Source organism: Heterocephalus glaber, unplaced genomic scaffold (assembly GCF_053883595.1).
Source record: "Heterocephalus glaber isolate CG9 unplaced genomic scaffold, H.glaber_assembly_v1.0 deba00000594, whole genome shotgun sequence".
Classification (NCBI taxonomy): Eukaryota; Metazoa; Chordata; class Mammalia; order Rodentia; family Bathyergidae; genus Heterocephalus; species Heterocephalus glaber.
Window position 1 is genome coordinate 12728178 of NW_028258151.1, and position 21956 is coordinate 12750133.

General features: G+C 36.8%; 1 protein-coding gene and 1 pseudogene across 4 annotated transcripts in view; both read left to right on the forward strand.

The window, feature by feature from the left end:
- The window catches only part of Fancc (FA complementation group C), a 231477-nt gene that overhangs the window by 74644 nt on the left and 134877 nt on the right, over positions 1–21956 (forward strand). For 2 of the 3 annotated variants that reach the window (XM_021259374.2, XM_021259375.2), the window contains exons 2-4: positions 11792–12034; positions 13825–13909; positions 16287–16381. In XM_021259374.2, coding sequence (XP_021115033.1) covers positions 11870–12034; positions 13825–13909; positions 16287–16381 — 345 coding nt within the window. In that variant the 5' untranslated portion in view covers positions 11792–11869. Of the gene's footprint in view, positions 1–5564; positions 8008–11791; positions 12035–13824; positions 13910–16286; positions 16382–21956 lie in introns of those variants that run through there. The other variant, XM_087204972.1, reaches the window with a different exon arrangement.
- Positions 13853–21956, forward strand: part of LOC147829502 (acidic leucine-rich nuclear phosphoprotein 32 family member D-like) — a 29068-nt pseudogene continuing 20964 nt past the window's right edge. The window contains exons 1-2 of the transcript XR_015448846.1: positions 13853–13909; positions 16287–16381. The product of XR_015448846.1 is annotated as an acidic leucine-rich nuclear phosphoprotein 32 family member D-like (transcript). The remainder of the gene's footprint in view (positions 13910–16286; positions 16382–21956) is intronic.

Consider the following 21956-nt stretch of genomic DNA (forward strand, 5'->3'; position numbering starts at 1 on the left):
GTGTGTATACACATGCTCTACACCTGGTTTGAAGTTGCCTCTGCCCAGGTTCTGTTTATGATTGAGACTGGTTTGAAATCATCTGCAAATTTCAGGTCTGTGTTTCTGATTAGACTGCCTCAGAGGTAAAACCCTGCTGACTCAACAGAGAAAAAGCCAGCTCCTCCTAGTGGAAATTTTCTTAAAACCTCATTGTTTTTAAGAGGAAAAATACCACTTTTTAAAAATAAGCAATTCCTGGATACAAGAATATTTTATTGTCACTTTAGGGATAAAAAGCAACACATGGGAGTAACTGACCAATCTTATTTACAATAATGAAGCAAAGAAACTTTACCTTTTAGTAATCTAAACATACTAATCACAGCCTTTCAGCAAGCAAGAAGAAAATGTTGTCAAGCTAAGTGTAATTGAATGCAAACATCTTAATTTTATGTTTGATTATATTTTAAGGAGATGGGTTAAATATTTTCTCACAAAGCCATTGTGTAGTTTATAATGAGCTTTATTTTAAATGTTGACACTCTGGGAGCTACACGGACTTCTGTCAACATAAAATCAGTCTAAATTTTATCTATGTTCATGTACAACAGGCATCATGGTTTGTTTACTTATTTTTTTCACATGTTTGTTCAATACACATTTATCAAAATCCTACTGTGTGTCAAGTACTTTAGGCATCTGTGGTTTTCAAAATGTGCTCAGAAACTAGGTTCTGAAGAGATGTATCATTAGGGTGTGTTTGACTGCAGGTTACAAAAAACCCAATGGAAGGTAGTGTAAGCAAAAAGGGACCTTCATGGCCTCAACTATGCTAGTGAAAGCACAAGTATCTTTCTGCTCTGCCACTTATGGTATGTTGCCCAGTCCTCTTAGGCTTTGTTGCTCCTCAGTCTTAATGTGACTTCTACTGTTATAGTGTCACGTGAAGACTAAAGACAGTGTCTAAAATGGAAAAAGTGAACTTTTAAAATTGAGGCAGATTCTCCTAAGAATCCTTTAACCAACGCTCAGTTCACATGGCCCAGAGTTGCATAGCATGCCATTTCTATGCTTGATCTTAGCCAAAGGCCAAGAAATGATACAACATGCCATAAGTATAGTTGATAGGGCAAATGGAAATACCTTGAGTGGACTATGCCATGCCTTTTAAAAATGTGACTTTGGGGCTCCTGGATGTTCCTGAGACCCTTTCAGGAGGTTCACAAGGGGACAGTTGTTTTCATAATAATGCTAAGGCATTAGTTGTCCTTTACACTCTTGTTCACTTGTTCACTCACTAATATACAGTGAAGTTGTCAAGAGTTACATGATATGTGATGAGGTCATCACTCTGGAAGCTAATGTGATAGGTGCTTGTGTATTCTTCTGCTTTAAAATTTTTCTTAGTTTTAATTTATCATATGGTAAATATTGACAGATATATAAACAAAAAGTTTTTGGGGATCTTTAGTAAACTTTATATATGTAGCCATATAAACTTTCAAAACATTTAAAATTTACAGAAGTCAAAATTTGCCCCTGGTATTGGGGGAAGATCCTTTCCTCCCCTAATATATGTTGTAGAAATTCTGGCACAAAATGGTGAACTCTGAATTCCTGGTGAAGCATATTTCCGTGACACTTTTGAATACTCCCCCGAAAGGCAGAGAAATGAGATAGCCTTTTCCCTGAAATATTACCATTTTGTCACCTGCTCTATCTTGAATTGGAGCCATGTTTTTATTGTGCTGAGAGTATGAGCCCTTATGGACATGGTATATCTTTGTTACTTGGTGGTTTGAGCTCATGAAATGATACTGGCAAGCAACTAAATAACTTTTGGGCAGTTTATAAATGAGAAAGGTGAATGTGGTGATCTGGAGTGGGCACTGCTTGGAACAAGGCCCTATAGCTGATCTTTGTGACTCTCTCTTTCTCTCCTTACCTCCTGCCTATGAAGGACCCTTTCAGCCCTACAGAAAAGCAGGAACATTAATAAGCAAATACGGTCTCTACTGGCTGCTCCTTTCCATTCTGACTTCAGAGTCTCTCTGCTTATAGGACTTTCCCCTCTCCATAGAAATTTCTGAAGGTCATTTTATTTTTGCCTGGAAATATATACTGGATATATTAGCATTTTCTGTTGTTTTTAGTCTGTGTATGGAGAGAAGGTGAAATCATGGCTTACTTTGATTCCTTAGGGACTTGGTAAGTGTGCTAAGAAAGAAATTACTCATGAAATGGAAAGTATGGATTTTCTTCTAACTTGCTGTGCTATTTGCATTTTAAAATTTTTGATTTTAAAATTTAAAAAAATATTTTATAATATTTTTTAATTTTATCGGTACACTTTTGATATACATAATGATCACATTCATCATAGGGAATTTATACCCGAACATAATGTATCTTGATTCTTCTTTTTTTCCCCCTTCCTTCACTCTTTTCCTCCTTATTTACAAAAGCTTTGTTTCAATTTTTTCCTTCTATTATGTTTTTTTTTCCTTTTCCCTTCTTTCCTTTCCTGCTTCTCCCTTCCTTGTTATCCTTTCCATTTGAAGATTTTCACTTCTCAATATCTTTCATCTATTTTGGTCCTTATTTGCGCCTTCAGTTTCTGCAATATTTAAACATGCATATCTGATTTATTTTACTTGAAAGTGTCGTCTCAAGGTGCATTTATTTACCTAAAAATGTCTCAAGTTTATCCTTCTTTATGGCAGAGTGGTAAAGAGCCACATTTTCTTTGTCCATTTGCTACATTAGTGTATATAGTGTGTTTGCAAACACTTGTACATCAAGTAGCATCATGAAAGTAGGAGAATGGATAAAATTAAAAAATCACTATTTTTAAACTTACAATGGATTTAAAATGATTGTCATTGGATCCTAAAATCATTAGTGAAGAAATCGATGATAAACTATAGTGGATGAATTAGATTGAAAGTACCTGAATTCACTGAATTCTGCATTGTGAAATATAAGAAAACCAAATATTATTTGCCTTCTGGTTTATTGAAAGTGTACAAAAAAAAGAAAGTGTACAGCACCACAAATGAAGTATTCTTGTGAAAGAATTGAACCTGAACCTAATCAAGTCTATCTATTTTCAAGAAATAGAGGTTATTGTGAAACAAATTAAACACCACCACAGGAATATAATCAGCCAACTGCAGAAGTATGGAGGACTCTATAGCTGAAAGGTCTTGGTTTTTCTGGGGAATAAATGATATGAAAAAAAATTATTTTTTTTGGTACCTGGGATCAAACTCGGGACCAAAAACAAACAAAACAAAAAGGATAATTACTATAGAATGAAGGAGAAATATCTTTACTGACTATAGGTAATACTGGTACATGATCTTGTTTGGATTCTAATGTGAATAAAATAATAATATGAACAAATATATAGGGAGTTCTGAAAAAAATGTAAACATTATATTAGATGATATTGTTAGTTTTGTTGCATGTAAAAGAGATATTGTAACTAAATTTCTTTTTTTGTAGGTCCTTAGAATAAAAGGGATACAAATGAAAGTATTTTGGGTAAAGTCTGTGGTTTCCTTTAAAAATGGAAAAAGTGTGGCAATTGTTTGAACTAGTTAATGGGTACATAGGGGTTCATTTGTCTTTTATATACTTTTTTGTGTGTTTAAAATAGTCATGAAACATTTACCACAAATTTCACTTGGACCACATACTCTGTGCTTAAGTGAGACAATCATAAGCTAGTCCTATTTGGTGAAAGTCTACTGTTTTTGAATGGTGTCAAACAAACAGGTAAGAACTTCATTTTACCTGTATACTATATTTCCTAGCTGTTAGTTTTATCTGTGAGACCTCCGTAACTCCCTGACTTCTAAGAATAAACACCTTTTCTATAGTCACACTAAGATCATACAGAAAGAAGAATGCCAGTTCTTCAAAGCAAAAGTGTGTGTGTGTGTGTGTGTGTGTGTGTGTGTGTGTATATATATATATTTTCCCCCTCTCTACAGAGTAAGTATAAGTTGTAATAGGTAAGCAAAACCCACATATATTCATCGTGTTTCATTTTCTGACTAGCCAGGGCATTCAAACCTACTGCTTTTTATAAGGAGAATTTTAAAAACACTTCTAGGTAACATAATTTAGCTCTTTCTTCCTTCAGAAAGAGAGCTCATAGTAAATAATACCCGGTTAGTGCATTCAGCTTAAGTCTAAGAGCTCTGGACATTGTCAGGCTCTATTCTTCCCATCTCTGTGTTATATTTTGTAAATTATAGACTAAATAGAAAAATTTTCTGTTAATAATATACTCCATATATGTAGTAGAAGAAAATGAAAGAGAAGGAAATCTTAAAAATCGGATGACACAGCAAGCAAATACAGATAGCATCTGGAAACCAGCATCACTTATGCTTTTTGACCAAGCAGACATACTTTGCACATGATGATAGAGTGCTGCTGAACACACCCTGCTTTGTGGTTTGGAAGATCAGTGCAATTGCTAAGTTCTACCGTAGACTGTTCCCAGAACCCAGAACTTCCACACATTTGAAACAGCTTGGGTCTACTGGACTATATAGCTGTGTGACAGAACACATCAGCATGGCCTATTGTGCAGTGACTGTTGCTTAGTTTTACTACCAGGCCAGTGGATATAAGCAGATAAATGATCTCAAACTTGTGCAGTACATGCTGCCTTTAGAGTCCTGGATTTGTCAGCCAATCATTTTGCCTCGTAGCAGGTGCAAGGTATAGCAGTTATCATTCACTTTATTTATGTTTATTATTAATTTTGAGTAAATAATTTCTATCACAAGCATATGATCCATGTACTAATAAACTAAAATAAAAAAGAATATATGAGAATAATGCATATTCAAAATAATGAAATAAAGGAGGATTGCAAAAAAAAAGGTACTATCACGGCATTAAGTTGAAAAGGTTCCAAAAAGCATCCAGTGAAACCTAAGTTCCTATCCTGCACTTATCATCCAGTCATCCAGGTCTCCTCACTGGAGGCCACCGCTGCTACTAGTTTCTTGTATTGTTATGTTAAAGTGCTAATCTGAAATTGGTACAGACCATAGAATTATAAGAAACTTCCTGAAGTAGCAGGTTCTGTCTGTTCATGGCACTTACATCCCATTATCTGGAATACATGAAAGACATCGGTATCTCTTATTCTCCAAGGTCCATCAGCCTGGCTGTCTTCAGAACACCAGTGTGGATATAATATATCTAGTGTAATCTGTTGTTTCCCAAGTTGCTCTCTTTGTAGCAGATGAAAGTGGACTGCTTTTTCATAGTCTCAGTTTATCCTGCTGGAGAAATACATTTGCCAGCCCTATAAATGCATTGTAGTTCCACAAGTGACTTAATTCTTTCTAGTAAGGACTCACATCTGAAAGTGCAGTTTGAGCTGCAGTCACCATTTGGTTATGCTTTTGATAGTTTAGTGTCATTAGCCCATTGGTCCCTCAGTTGGGGAAGTGGTACTCTGTAAATCACTAGATGAGGGACTTTTTGGAATAGTTTATTTTTGAGGACTCCAGGGGCTTCCAGTGGTTATTCCTACTGATTGTAGGAGGTACTTCATTGATCTGTATTACCTTCTTATTCCATTATTTCTGGTTTCTAGCTTCCTAAAATGAACAGAAGTTTCACTGCTATTTTTCCTGTCTTGATTCAATAAATGGTTTTAAATTTCCCACCTTTCTTCAAAGGTTGTTGCCTACAGTTTACTCTCTGGTACCTATAACCATGTATCAGTTTGTATTTTTTGTAAACCACAGAAACCCACAATGATTAATTGAATGAGAGGGAGAGGGAGGAAGGAAGGTGGAAGCAGGGAGAAAGAGAAAGAAAGAAGAGGAGCAGAGAGGAGGAAGGAAGAAGGAAGAGGGAGGAGAGAAGCCTTTTAGAAGGACTGTGGGTAATTAAACAGAATCAAAACAATCTGAAAAACCATACCTTGAAAGAACTTCCAGATTTTGCTTCTACATCTAAGGAACGTAGAGTTTGTTAATATGATACAACAAGTTAAAAGGTGAATCAAACTGAGAAACCAGCAACTCTTCTCAGATCTGTAGAGAAATGAGGTTACAGGGCAAATTGTCATCTTCAGACAGAAAGGTGAATACTACCCCTAGTCCCATCCATGTGGGAGAAGGGAAGTATTCAACTACACTGCAGCCATCTTGTCCCAACTAAGCAGGGTGGGAGAAGGAATGGGACTGGGGAGTACTTGGATACTTCACAGCCCAGAAACACTGCTTCATGAAAGACTGAATCCTAAGACTTTAGAACACTTCCCCTCCCTCTATACCTTACCACTACTTAAAAAAAAAAAAAGAGTATTTATAGCAGTTCCTTTTACCCAGTACACCATGTGCAGCTCTTTAAAAAAGAAAAAAATTACAGGGCAAACTACAAGAAAGAATATAGTTTAGAGAGACAGAACAAACATCAGAACCAGACATGGATTATCAGATAGGGAATTTAAAATAACTATGATTAGTATGCTGAGTGCTCTAATGGATAAAGTAGACATCATGCAAGAATATTTGGGCAGTGTAAACAGACAGATGGTGTTATGGCTTATGTTTAGATGGCCCACCCCCCAAGCCTCATGTGGTCTTAGGTAGGGCTTTTTCAGAGGTGACTGAATCTAGAGTGTCATTGATTCATGGTGCAATGCTAGGCCCAAGGGCACTAGGATTAAGGGTATGAGTGCTATCTGCCCTAAGTAGCCTAAATAAGATAAAAGGAGCGGAAAAACTTCCCTTGTTTATGCTACCTTTTGGCCACTATAAACTGTTTCTCCTCTGCAAGTCCTATCTGCCACACTACCCTGCCTTGAACCCAGCCAATTATGGACTGAAACCTCTACAAACTGTGAGCTAAATAAACCTTTCCTGCTTTAACTTTGAGTTTCGGGTATTTTGTCTCAGCAATGAGAGAAAAGTAAGACAGATGGAAACCCTAAGAACCTAACAGAAATGCTAGAGATCAGAAATGAAGACTACTTTTGTTAGCCATACTAGTAGATAATACACAGCTATAGAAAAAATCTCTCAGCTTGAGAATATCTCAAGAGAAATCTCCCAAACTGAAAAAGTAAACAGAACAAAGAAACAAAGGTTGAAAACAGACAAAAAACAGAGGATGCAGGGCTGGGGATTTAGCTCAATGATTCTGCCACCTGCCTCACAAGCACAAGGTCCGAAGTTTGATCCCCAGTACCAAAAACAAAAACAAAAAAAAACAGAGGATACAAAAGAACAACATTAGAACAGCACATCTAAGAACTGTGATATGATTACAAAGCATGTAACATATATGTAACGGGAAGACAAACTGTCAGGGTCAAGGGGAAGCATATGGGTATTCTTTTGGGTGAGGACCCCAAGGTAAAAAAGTACGCAGAGCTGATGTCCTTAAAAGCAGCAGATGGCTGGGGATTTAGCTCAGTGGTTCTGCTGCCTGCCTCACAAGCACAAGGTCCTGAGTTCGATCCTTGGTACAAAAAAACAAAACAAAACAAAACAATTCACATAAAAGCAGCAGCAAGAGCTATTTCTCAGCCCTTGTATTAGCTATTATCAGACATTACCAGACATTACAACATTGTATCCTGACATGACCGTGTTGCACATGAGTGATTGCCTATGCTAAGTCATTCTTACATAAGTGTGTTCTGCTGTGTGCATGTGCTAGACAGCGGGGTCGTGTCCTTACAGGGTTCTCAGGTGCCTCTGGGCTTTGAATCAATCAGCAATGGTTCCTAACACAAGAGAAGAAGAAAATATTTGTAATACTAATGACTAAAAATTTTCCAAATTAATATCAGATACCAAACCACAGATCCAGGAAACTCAAAGAACTCCAAGCAAGATAAATATTGAAAACTACACCTAGGCATAGCATTTTCAGACTACAGAATGTCAAAGATAACCTCCTAAAAGAAGCCAGAGGAAAAAGCAGTTTACCTACAGAGGAGCAGACAAAAGAGTTACACTCAGCTTCCATGGAAACCATGTAAGAAGAGAGTGACATGTGAAGTAATGAGAGAAAAATTCTACCTTATTCAGGACATGAACTAGAGTGGCCCCAATGATCCATATTATCAGAACCTATGGGTGACCGAGTTCCATCTATATGTCTAACACAAGATCAAATTCCCAACAGAGTCTGATTTGCCTAACATGAGCCATCATCCCACCTTTTGGCTGATGGCATAAGACACTTTGATTAACAGGCCCACCAAGATCTTGTGGAGTGGAGGAAAGGTACTTTCCCAAAGAAAAAGTAAGGTGTCTTACCCAGAAGAGAAGAATGTTAACCAGACAAAATCAGCAGATGCCTGTTCCAAAATGTTCTGTTTAGGTCAGTATTTCTTAGATGGGCACCAGTGGTCTTTCTGGAAGACCTTTCTTTTTTTTTTTCCTTTATGAGCTGCTTACCCAAAGTACCACTTTATGTTTAGTATTCCTGGCTCTCAGTAATTCATGGTGACACCCACAATGCTACTGTCAGGAGCAGAGACCCACCCAATGCCCCCCTCCACCATGCTATGGAATAGAGCATTGAGGACCATAGCCCAGTCTCCAAAGCTGGCTACACTTAAAACCATCAGATGTACTTCCATTGCTAAACAAAAAATTGTTCAGATTTTTATAATATAAAATAATGGTTTTTATTTCTTTTGTAAAAAATTTATCAATTTACTGTTCCCAAATAGGTGATCTGCCTTTATATTGCAATATGAAATATACAAGAAATCTATCAGTTTGTTTCTTCAGTTTCTTTAAGAGCATAGGTTTTAGAGTCAGATGCTGGATTCAAATCCCACACTTTTGACTCTGCCACTTACTAGCAGTTATTTCTTTGGGTTTTTATATAACCTTATTCTGGGCAATTGCACAATTGCTCTGTGCCTTAATAATGGCATTCGTTTCATAAAGTTTCTGTGTTAATTAGTACATATAAAGCATTTGACATATTGTCAAGAGCATAGTGTATGCATGTGTAAGCCACTATATTATAAAATGAAATTTTAACAAATTTCACATCAAGTAACTTAATACTTCACATTTTTTCTTTTTGGGTGAATTAACCTTTTAAGAATTAAATTGCTTTATCTGGAAAAGCATTTTGCTGTAACATTTAGCTTAAAACTAGATTATGAAAATTGTCAGAGGATCATACATTCATACATTCAGGTTTTTGTTTTTGTTTTGTGTTTTTGTCAAATATGTGCTAAATTCTAGGAAGACAGGGAATTTGCATACCAGCAGAAGGAGGAGTAACTAAGTGAACAAATACGTGCCCAGGGTAGTTACTGCTGTGAACTGCTGTAAAGAAACGCGGAGAAAGTTGTGGAAACAGCGATGGGTCTGGTGTGTCCTGGAGCTAGTGGAGGCTGAGCTCACTGAGATGAGCTGGGAGAGGAAACTGAGAGGCTGGTGGGTGCCAGAGCTGAGTTTGTGGGATCTCAGAGACTCCAGTAAGGCCCTGGGATTTTTGTCCCAGGGAGTTGAATTTTTTCCTTAAGCTGTGGAAGAAGAGTTTTAAGTAGGAGAGCTTGCTGGGTGTAACTTTATATTTGCAAGAGGGTTTTTTTTGTCTCTGTAGAGAAAGAATTGGAGAAAAACAGGTGGATCTAGTAGAAAACAAATGTGACCCTCCAGGAAAGGAATAAGGATGGAGTGAGGTGGTAGCAGTGAGACAGAAGGAAGTGAATACAATCATGTCAGATCACTTATATTTATTTTGGAAGTAGAATTGACAGGTATTGATGATGGCTTGGATGAGGACAATGAGAGATAGAACAATCAGGGCTAATACCTAGGTTTTTGAGTAGTAGGTGGTATGATAAAAAATATGGTGAATATTTAGATTACTTTTATTACAGTAAATGATACATTGTAATTAATCCCCCTCAAAATCTTCCCACTTGCTTGAAACACATTTATCCCATTATTCTTGCCGCTTTCTGAAGCAGTTCTGCAAATCCTCTCTATGAGTGTCTTTAGTCCACATCATGGTTACCTTAGTGTCCTGAATTGACTGAAAACATTTACCTTTCATAGTTATTTTGACTTTGGAGAAGACGCAGAAGTCACATGGTGCCAGATGCAGTGGATGGGGAAACATTGTAATGTTTTTATGAGCCTGCTTTTCTTTTTTTTTTTTGGTACCAGGGAATCGAACTCAGGACCTTGTGGTTGCAAGGCAGTCCCAGTGCCACTGAGCTAAATCCCCCACCCAAGCCTGCTTTTCTGTAGGGTAGCACAGGGCAGCAGCAGTCATTGTATTTTTTTTTTTTCTTTTGGTACCAGGGATCAAACTCAGGTCCTTGCGCTTGCGCAGCAGGCGGAGAAACCACCGAGCTAAATCCCCGGCCCTGTCATTGTATTTTTAATCACACTTATAAGAAACAATCTCCAGAACTGCTCCAGAAAGTGGCAAGAATAATTGAATAAGTGTGTTTGAAGTGAGGGGGAATACTTTTGAGGGAGACAAATGGCAATGTGTCTTTTACTATAATAATTTTTTAATTTAAACATTCACCATATATTTTGATCACAATCATAAGTGCCATTTTGACAGTATGTGTATATTTCCTCTACTGTTAACCCTTTTTTAAAAATTTGACTGAGTACTTTTCAAATCTGTAAATTGTTAAGAACCACTTTAAAACTTGTGTCTTCCTAATCTAGATGTTTTGCACTACAGCCACATTGTACAATCTTAAATTTCTTGTTTTCCTGTTTAGTAATGGGAACTTTCTTTCTCAATATTTTTGGTATTTAGTAGCATTTTATCAGTTAATTATTACTGCTGAGGAGGATTTAATCTCAGTGATTTACCACTCACAGTACAGTCTGTTGAAATGAGGTCTTGGAGTGTCATCCGGCCCCAGGGAAACCAGGAATCTGTGAAAGCCTGCACCTGTTAGGAGGGGGCCTCTCTTCTTGGCCCCCTGCTTCCTCTGTTTTCCCCAGGGCATGGAGGGGCACCAGGGAGTCCACTGGCCCATTCCCCCCCGAGACACGTACCCCTATGGATCCCCACTGTGCTGTTGAACATGGACTTAAGGGTAGGAAGTCAGGCTTAAGAGATTTTATTTTCCATTACTTAAGACTAGTACACCTCCTTAATAATTGGAATTTATTATACTTTACTAAAATATGGCCTCTTGTGGACAAAATGAGATCATGTATGTAAAGCAGTGTTTAATTAAGCAGTTTAAATTGATGCATGTGGAATGAATATTTTTACCATTTTCTAAGAAATGAAGAGAAACTGGAAAGAAAATTTATTAGACAGTAATGTATAAAGGGGTTTTTTTTTGTACCTAAATGAGAAGGCCAGAAATGCATATAAAACATAAGAACATCAAAAACATTTCTTAGGCACAGACTACTGTTAAATACCCTTGGATGTTTTTGATTTCCCATTACATTAAAATACAGTACTTAAAGGAACTTCATTTTCAGAACATTTAAAAATAGCTCAATCTTAAAAAGAAGATATAAAGTATTATCAGTTGTGCTTTTTGTACATAATTATTATGTGCCTGTGGAAGTATAATGACTTCTAACCTAATGATATTATTCATGATAAAAAGCTCACATGTATAAAACCAGAGCTATAGCTGGGTGACACATTTAGAAATGATTCAAATAGGACTGCAGCATCCAAGGCAGGCTCTTTTAGTCCCTTGGAATCCACCTTCAACCTCAGTGGGTCATGAAGGCATGACTTTAGGGGTGGGAAGATCCTTTCTAAAATGCTTCATTGGTTTCTTTTCTAACAGATTTGATGTGCGCTCCCCATTTCCTTCAGTACTTGGCAGCCTACTGTGCAAGGACATCACCTTTTCCCTTTTTTCAAGATGGATCAAGATTTTGTAGGCCTTGCTTCTGACTGTCAGTATTGGCTGCAGAAGCTTTCTGCATGGGACCAGTCTTCTACTTTGGAAACCCAGAAGGACACCTGTCTGTACCTGCCTCAGTTCCAGGAGTTCCTGAGGCAGATGTATGAAGCCTTGAAGGAGATGGTAAGTACAGTAGTAGACTGAAATAATGAAATTATTTTGTGCCATCAGAGACTCCACCAGATTTCACCAAGCCAGGATACTTGTGCTGTAGACCTAAGATATTCCTATTAGAAAGACATACTACTGCAGACAAGAGCTGGTTTCCTACTTTCTGATTTATTATGACATAAGTCTTTCTTCCTGGCTAGTTGTATTGTCACATGAGACTTCGTGACCCAGAAAGTTGTTTTCATTTTTATTTAAATGTATTTTAAAATTATTCTTTCTTTTTTTAACATATTTATGGTGCAGGAGATTGAATCTGGGGCCTTGTGCATGTATAGGCAAGTGCGGTACCATTGAGCTACATCCCTAGTACAAGCATATTGTTTTTAAATGAACAAGACTTTGATACTTGTTTTCAGGAAATAAATGTGATTCTTTTCAAGGCCTTTGTGTCCCTCAGATTTTGAAAAGTTGGCTGAAATCCTTGCCTGTTCTCAACCCTGTTCACAAGTGAGCTTTCCTAAGACGTGATATGATCTGTTCTTATATTGAGATCTAACAATTAAGATACTAAGATTTTTCAAATAAATATTTTAAGTGATATTTTTGGCGAATATTAAGATTTTGAATGTCTTTACCAATATATAATTTATTGTTTATAAAATTTCATGTTTTCCTTTTGATTTAATAGTGCTTACTTTTGTAATAGAGTTGTTTTTATATCATATTTTCATATAATGAACATATTATGTGTTTCATACCCATTTTAAAATTTTACAATGAAAAGCTATGTTGTCACTTAATATAGGTCTTCCCATGTTATGCTTCTCTTCTGTTAATCAAAGAAACAAGAAGGAAATTTGAAGAATGAATTCTGTTGATGAGTTCACATGTCTTTCAAAATTGGAAGTAAAGATATAGTCTGTGAGAACAACCAATGCTAATTTTTACATTTGTTTTCTGTAATAAGACTTATATAACGTGACCTTAGTGTGGTCCCAGAAAGTCTAGGGATAGCCTTGTTGAGAGACAAGTGTGAGGAGTTTATTGCCACAACAACAGGAAATGCTTATCGTTTCAGCTGACCTGCACTTTATCTCAGTTGGGTCTTATTTTTGAACTTTCATGAGAAGTAAAGAAGTGGGAAAAGGGCCAGTTGTACAACAGCATGTATATTTTTTTAAAGCTGTTTTCTATTTGGTTTTTTTTTTGGTCTCAGGGTTTAGCTTGTAGATTAAGTATGATATCATTTAGCAGATAGTGATCAAAATAGTAATAAACAGAGATATGTATCTTTATGCTTTGGCTGCTTTTATTTCTTTTTACAAGTTCCAGAGTTCTTGTCCTTTTAAATCTTCTTTGAAAAGAGCCTTCCTGGAGTTTGGTTAGAAATGGCTCATTATTCTAGAATTAAAAAAACAGGATTATATAGTTATTAATTCCTAGTGTTATTTTTTTTACTCTTATGCAGTCTGTGTTTTATTTAAATAAAGTAGCCTTTCCTTACTATTAGATATGTGTAAAATAAAATAATTTTGTAGCAAAATTGATTTTACCTAATTATGTCATACATCTTAGTTTTGGTGACCTGGCTTAAGGGTGAAGTGGGATATTTGGTTGTTTGTTAAAATCTATTTGGATTTCTTACCTAAAATTTTTCTCTAACCTTTTTTTTTTTTTTTTTTGCCTATTTTTCTAAAATATGATCATCAAGGAGCATTCAAGATCCCTCAACCTGTAGTATCAGTCAGGCTTTCTGAGTTCGTAATGTCTTTTACTGACCAAGATATAATTTTCCTTTACAGGATTCTAATACAGTCATGGAAAGATTCCCCACAATTGGTCAACTGTTGGCAAAAACTTGTTCAAATCAATTTATATTAGCATATGGTAAGAATCCAAGACATGTCCTCTCAAAATACACACGCATGCACCTATAGAGAAATAGGGCTTGTTATTTTAGAGGGTGGAAACTCCCAGATTATTTATATAACAATTTTTCCCAGTAGCCACTTTTGCCACCTGATTTTTAGCTCATTATAAAATGACTGTACTAATGACACCCAGTTAATTTGCTTCACAATGTCATAATAACTCATACAATTCCCATGTTGTAAAATTGTTCTTCAGAGTCTTGATTCTTTTTGGCCTTGCCATTATTTAGGGGTGACATTCTAGTTTTATCCAAGGTTGAGAGAATTGGAGAACACTTTGGGGAGATATTCCTTCATTGACTTACTCTGCCTACTTGTCCAGCTTCATTTCCTTTTTTTTCCCCCATAACCACACCACATGCATTGCAATTGGTTCTTGTTTCTGATGGTGCCTAAAAGCACTCGCTGTCAAAGCCTGGACTCCTGAGATCTATTCCTTTTCCCTCTGTTCTCCTTTTGTAATGTAAGGTCTTCCTAGGGCTAAGTTAGGGATCTCTCCTAGTAGCTCCACAGCCTCCAGAATCTCTCTTTATTATAGTACAGTACCTATTCCATGGTCTGATGCCCAGGAAGACTAAAGCCTCTAGAGAGCAGGAGCTATGGCTTTTGTTCTCTGTCATTCTGGACCCTGTCACAAGTTGGCACAGGCACTTGTGGAGGAGCACAGTTGAGCTGTCAGGCCTTGGATTGATTGTATAATTAGCTAAAGTAACATTTACTTTCCAAATTCTTTATAAAGTGAAAGATTATTTGGATAATTAATGACATTGGAACCATAATAAAATGAATATTCCCTTTTGATTTTTTTAAAGAGTTACAAAATTTCCCTTTCCTAGTCTGTCATAAGAGCCCTGATCTAGGTAGGAAAGGGAAAACACTCGCATTTAGGCCTATGAGCACATTTGTCTGGGTGCACTGCACAATTGGGATCACTTACTTCTCCCTACCTTCATCTGTCCCTGACCCCAGCTATGCCCCGTCTTCCCTTGTCCCTCACCTTGTTCAAGGTCTTGATCTAAAATGACAAAATGAGTGAGCCATCCCTATTTGCCCACCAGGGCCACCCTTAGCTGTCGTAAGTTTATATATCCCAGCTAAGCCAGTGTTTCTTAAACATCTTTGCCCAGAAATACACGTGTATGTGTGGATGTTTATTCCTACACATAAGGATATATACACATACACTTATACACCCCCATGATTAAACACATTCATGAATACTTATTTTTATGTGCAATCTATATTCACTATGCTGTTTGAAAAACTCATGCTCATGACTCAAAACTGGTTTCACACCTCTGATACATGATAATCAAAAGTTTATTAAAACATAGAGCTAAGCTGATATGTTTGTTCAGAGATATTTGTTATTAGCAAAACATAAGCTTATAGTTGCTGATGGAAGGAAATGGTTTTAAAACTTACTGTGTGCTTTGCTTTGTAGGTGAGAATACAGTGGTAGCTTACTATAGTTTATATTGTCCTCAATGTTAAGAAAGCCTTTGGAATCACTATTTATTATATTATAGAAAGAGGGAGTTAGTGTGTCACATGAGTCTACAGAACCTCACTCCAGGTGCTGGGTGGCTGAGCCTCACCTCAGTGGCTTTGTTCTGACATCCCAAGCTGCTTTGTTCCATGTCACATACTGATATCTTCAGTTTTTAGGCCTAAGTTTTGTTTTAACTTATGTTACAAAATCTCCACATGGAATGGGTTCAGTCATCACAAATAGGAAAAGAAAGTGACTCATCAAGTAGCTGTTCCCACCAAATGTCCAGCATTTTCATCATGGATTTAAGTTTTAAATTTTATGAGCATGTAAAAGGCTTCTATTTTATTTATATTTTTAGGTACTAAGCATAGTTATATTTTAGACAATCCTTTTTTGTTAAATTTGTTTTTGACAAGCAAGGATATTTAGACAAATTAGAAAATTGAAAGATTAAATTGAAAATATTGACTACTGACATGTCTGTAGCAGTTATATTGTCTTAAAAAGATTGAAATTACTAATGGTTTGAACTGTGAAATAAAAAATTTCATCTTGAAAAAATCCAGTTCTTTCATTTCTTTCCATCATTCTCCTTTGGGTTTAAAAACTGCTTCTGTTACAAAAAAGGAATTGGCCACACAAGGGCTGAGTGTAAATGATCCCAAACCCACAAGAAGAAAAAACCCACAGAGTTTCACACATGGTCCTGCATACTTGTTCTGTGAACTTGGTAGTTTGAGATTTTTTTTTTCTTAAATATGTTTTAAAAGTTTTATACAGATTATCTGCTTTTTTTTCTGTTTGATAAAACTGACACATTTTAGTTTTCCTTTTACAGATGAAAGCCAAAAATTTCTGATATGGTGCTTATGTTGCCTGATTAACAAAGAACCACAGAATTCTGGAGACTCAAAACTTAACTCCTGGATATGGGTAAGAGTAAATCTTGCTCTGCACTGCTTTCAATTAAATTGATTATTTAAAGTTACTGCCTTTTCTCTTTTTTTGTCCATTTCTATGATATTTTAAAAACTTTTCAGGGTGTAAAGTTGTCCAAGAAATTGCAGTTTTGCTTGAGTATGAATTCCAAATGATACTGCTCCTTAGTGTGAACTTTGCCATAACTAAGACCTGATGTTGAGCGGTTTTAAAAGGTCACTTTCTGATAATTAAAAGTATGTACTCCATTTCTTTCTAACAGTTGCTGTACTTTGAAAAACAATCACTCCCTACCAGCTTTGTTAAAATCCTTATATAATTCCTCTCCAAGTATTCTCTGCCTCTCTCAGAATCTAATCTGTACCGAATCTAAAATTCAGAAGTACCCAGAGAGTAGTGGTCTTCCTTATGTATCCTGAAGTTGATACCTGTGCCAGTGTGCACACAGATTTGTACTTGGTGCTGTAGAGAACAAGGAAAGGGGGCATTACTGGAACCTCTGCAGTAAGTCCTAGTCTCCTTTGAGCCACAATAGCACAAGGTGAATTAATTAATTAAACAGGAAAAAAAGAAAAATGAGATTTAGAGAAGAAACTGAGCTTTGGGCCTGATCAGTGCTACTCTGGGCAGCAAAGATGAAAGACCCCAAGCTTGCCACACCTTTATTTGGCACTTCCATCAGGAGTAACAAATGTAACAGACTCAGAGTGCAGCCAGATGATAATCCTAGAACATTGAGGAACTATGTGTTCCTTCCCAGGATGTCTTCAGCTGGTATAATCCTGCCCTGGAGCATCACAGCATCACTGGACCACTGGGGTTTTAGCTGTGACCGGAGATGAAAATGGAGTTGTCTCAACATGCCATACCTGGCCTGTAGGCAGGAAAACTAGTCCTAATCATAAGTTCAATTGTGAAGTAATTTTTCCCCAAAATTATGTAGAATTGCTCCTGACATGGTGCCACTTGACCACTGCTGCTCACATTGTCTAATCCTTATCTGTGGTATGAGTCCATAGCTGACAGCTGCCTGCATTCCCCCCGTCTGTTTCTGCTTCCTCTAGAAGGGGACATGGAGAATGTGGTAAGGCTGGGCTGTTTCTGCCTGCCTCCAGAATGCTATCTGTTCTTTTCTGTTACCCCACTGTCCTGCTACCACCACTCAAGACTTCCTGATGCCTGTCAAGCTCCATTTAGTACACACGTGGTTCTGATTAGTTGCTTAGAATTACATCAGTGACCCAGCTTCTGCTCACAGTTGTGTCTATCAGTCTGACTGGTGGTATCATTGCATTTCTGCATTTTATGATTCCTTTGTTTTAATTTATTTATTTACTTATTTACTTATTTATTTATTTTGTCTGAAACAAGATAAGTTTATTTCTCAATAAAGTTCCAATTAGTCTTGACTGATAAGGCTCTCCATAATGTCAGGGACTCAGGTGTCAAAGGATCTGCATTTCAGTTTTCTGTGGTATTCAGGAACTCATTTGACATTAGGAAAATTAGCAATCTATGATCAGTTTTTTCTCTGAATGGTTTATCATTTGACCTTGCTAAGAGCATTTTAAGCCATGTAGTAAATCTTCATTTTTATGAAATAATATAATTTTTGTCTAAGATTCTGAAATTACTTAAAAATATGTACTCAAGCACTTTTATGAACTTACTATTTTACACCATTAAATGGATTTACTTTAAGCCCCCACACCTCACAAGCAGGCTACGCTATTGTCTCAATACCATTTTCAGAGTAATTCATCTTTACCTTACTGACTCCAGGTGCTGCCTTTAAAAGCAAAACAAGGCACTACATAACATTTTATTTTTTTTCTTCATATGCTAAGATAGTAAGCTACATTGCTATGTTTCCTAACAAGGAATTGATTCCTTTGTTTTAAACAAAACTGCTAACAGAGATGACAAACACGTATTTGGATTTTTTTGTTAGATTGAAAGAATGGAAGGGACACAAAAAGTAAAATGAATTTAGTAATGGAAGGAAAGAACATAAAATTTAATTTGAAGGAAAATGCATGTAAAGAGCTAAAGAAAGGAATTGATAAATAGGATTAGAGAAAAAGGAGCATGTACAAACAAGGCTGTAGAAATAGAATAATAAATTTATCTTTAACTTTTTAATTGTTGTTTTTAATTGTTGCTTTTATTGAGTATTTAACATTTAAGGACTATTTGGCATATAATTTTGTATTAGTTTGTTAAGTCCCAAAATAGTTCATCTAATTCAGTGTTGTTTGGACCGTTTGGTTAATTTTCTCCATTTCGCTCATGACTTTATCAACCTATTTTTAAATTTTTAGCCTCATATTTTGCTCTGTGGTTTTCTCTTGTTTAATATTGTGTTTACTTATTAATAGGCACTTAAAAGTAACACAGGAAGGTAAAATTGAAACACCTAATTCCTACTTCTTGGGAATTTATAGACTGTAATCAGATCACATGAGAACCGTGTGGCTGGGTTGCTGGGAGAGGTGTGTAGGTGTGATTGTGACACAAAGTGACACTCACTCAGACATGGAGATGTTTCCTAGGGAAGGTGACATACTAGCTGAGTTCTGAGGGCTAGCTAGGAGAGCAAGGATAGAGTTAGGGAAAATATTCCTATCAGCAGAGAGAGTATACAAAGCATAGTGGTAAGAAAGCAAACACTGTATTCAGGAAACTGCAAGTGCTTAGAGATGCCTAAGCTAGAGGCCTTTCGGAGTTGGGGATGAAGCATGAAGCCAGAGAGACAGGCATACCCCAAACCTTATGTATGATTATAACACTTTTTATTTTATCTTAAAAGCGGTAGGAGAAACCACCGAAGTATTTAAACAGAAAAAATCTTAGGAGTTTTAGAAACTAACAGTAAAAGGACATTGATTTGGAAGAGAGAAATGGTAGTACTTTGGAAGCTAGTGCAATAAAGGTGAGAAATCATAAGGACCTAAATGACATGGAGAAGAGAGGCCAGATTTATAAGATATTTTATTAAATAAGACAAATATCCAAAGGACATAATGGGCAGATTAAGTGCAGATGTACTTAGGTATAGGAGGAGCTATTCAGAGAGTCACTGAATGTACTATTCTCAAGAGAGTGAGCTGATATGCTGATAGAAGGTTGAGAGTGGGCATTCAATGGAGATCTAGTAGTGGAAGCCAAAGAGGAGAAGGGACTAGAGAGAGCCTTGGGTGTCATTAAGGAGGAAGTAGAAGGGATTAGGCTGCAGAATAAAAGGACAAGTCCAAGAGGTGAGAAAAAAACAGTAGTACTTCATGAAGGATGAGCGACTGTTCATATCTAATGCTATAGGCCAGCACTGTCCAATAGAAATAAAATACATACTCCATAAATAAAATTTTCAGTAACTGCTTTAAAAAAAGATTTTATTAAACCTAATAGATACAAAATCTCATCATTTCAACTGAAAACAATAAAAAATATTGAGATTATTTTATAATCTTTTTTCATGCCATGTCTTTGAAATCTACTATGCATGTTACATTTATACCTACATCATCACACCTTAATCCAGACACTAAATTTTCATTAGAAATTCTTTATTTGTGTTTAGATTTCTGAAAATTTATGATTGAAAAGGTAGATTCACCCACCCAAATTGTTCCAAAAAGCTTATAACCAAATCAAGTGTCAGGTTTCTTTGTTTTGTTTTGTTTTTTGGTACTGGGGATCAAACTTGGGACCTTGTGGTTGTGAACCACTGAGCTAAATCCCCAGCCCTTGAGTATCAGTTTTTAAATTTAATTAAATGAAACTAAAGATTCAGCTCTTCCACCATACTTGTTGCATTGATGTGCTCAGTAGCTGCATGTGGCTGGTGGTCACTGTGTTGCACAGGGCAGCCAAGACCATAAACCAGAAGGTTGCAAAACACTATGTGGATGTAGCTCTTGAAGGGCCTTGGGGAGACTAGTTTTGATGAAGGGTGAAGGGCAAATCAGAGTGCACATTGAAGAATATGGGGAAGTGATGAAGTAGAGATGATTTTAATGACTCAAGAAACTTGAGTAGTAATACGAGAGAGGCTAGATAAACTAATAGTAGGGATGGGAGAAACTGAGAAAGTACTCAGTGTGCTTTACTGTGAGAAGAATGTGCTAGAAGACAGCAGTTGAGGGCTAAAGAGGTGGGGCAACAGTTTGCCTCCTCATTTAACTGGGCAAGTGTGTTCTGATAGATATTATGAACTGATAAAGAAGATATACAGGAATAATAACTCTTAGCAATTGAAAGCTCATTTCATGACCCTATTATGAATCACCACATACATAATCTGACCATGTTGGCCATAAGTATAGCAAGACAGAAAGTAGTTGGTTGTTGGTTTTTAAATCAACAGTTGTGTATCTTGGGTATACTGTGTTTTCCCTAGAGGTGATTTTTTTCTCCATAAAAGCTTTAGAATGACATAAGGATTTAAAGATGTGTAACCTCTTATTCAATATCCTTATGGAGGTTATATTAGTCATAATTTTAATAACATTTAACTTAGTCAACAAATATTTATTTGGTACCTTCTCTGTGTTAGAATTTTTTATTTTTGTTTTGTTACTTTGAGACAGGGTCTCACTATGTAGTTCAGGCTGGCCTTAATCTTATTATGTAGCCCGGGCTTGCCTCGAATTCGATCCTCCTACCTTCAGTCCTGCTCTTGTGTTTTGTTTCCCCTTGTTATCAGACAACGGAGGCACTAACCAACCAAAATAACTTGATTGTAGATGAGGCCAGTGCCCTAGGAGAGAAAGTAAGCTCAGGAGAATCGGATGCTCTGGGAGAAATAACAGACCTGGCCAGCAGCACAAGCCCCAAGAAAAGTTCACAGCTATTGTAAACTACAAAAACAGTATGGAGTTTTACTCCAAAAGTAACTCCTTCTTGGCAGGCTACAGTTGAAGAAACCCAGTGCAGCACCTGCCATGTTGCCTGAGAATGTTTAATAAGACCCAATTTGGGGAAGGAGTTGTTTAGGATTGAGCCACAGAGCAACTCCACTTCAGGGTTTCCAATGTTACCCTCACACAGTGGGTAAGACAGCCATAGAGAGGGTATGGGCTAGACATATACCTCCGAGAAATTTAAGGTCAGGCTGAGAAGGACCCAGGCCCTGCCCTCTGTTGAGAAAACAGGTATGGTGAATATGGTTTTCAGAAAAGGCTGGATCAAAAACTGCTGGCTTTAAGTCCAACAGTATGCTTGAACCCCTACCTCACAGCTTACATTGAGCAGAGACCAGTGTGCTGAATGCATGTCTCATCTACCAATGTGAGGAACAGCATGCTTGGGCTTGAGCAGTTGCCACAGTCTGGGATGTACAGAGAGAGGAGCCCTGGAGAAGGCAAGGTACCTCACAAAACCACAGCCCATAAAGCTCAGCAGAGAAAATCATGACTTGCTGGATTCTAAGATGGCAGATCCTGGAAAGAAACCACTCATTCAAAAAACACAGGAATTTAAAAAATTGACTCAATTTTTTTCACTTTCTCTTTCATTGGTTGCTTGAGGTTTAGGTTTTTTTTCTTCTCTTCTTCTTAAATTTTTTTCT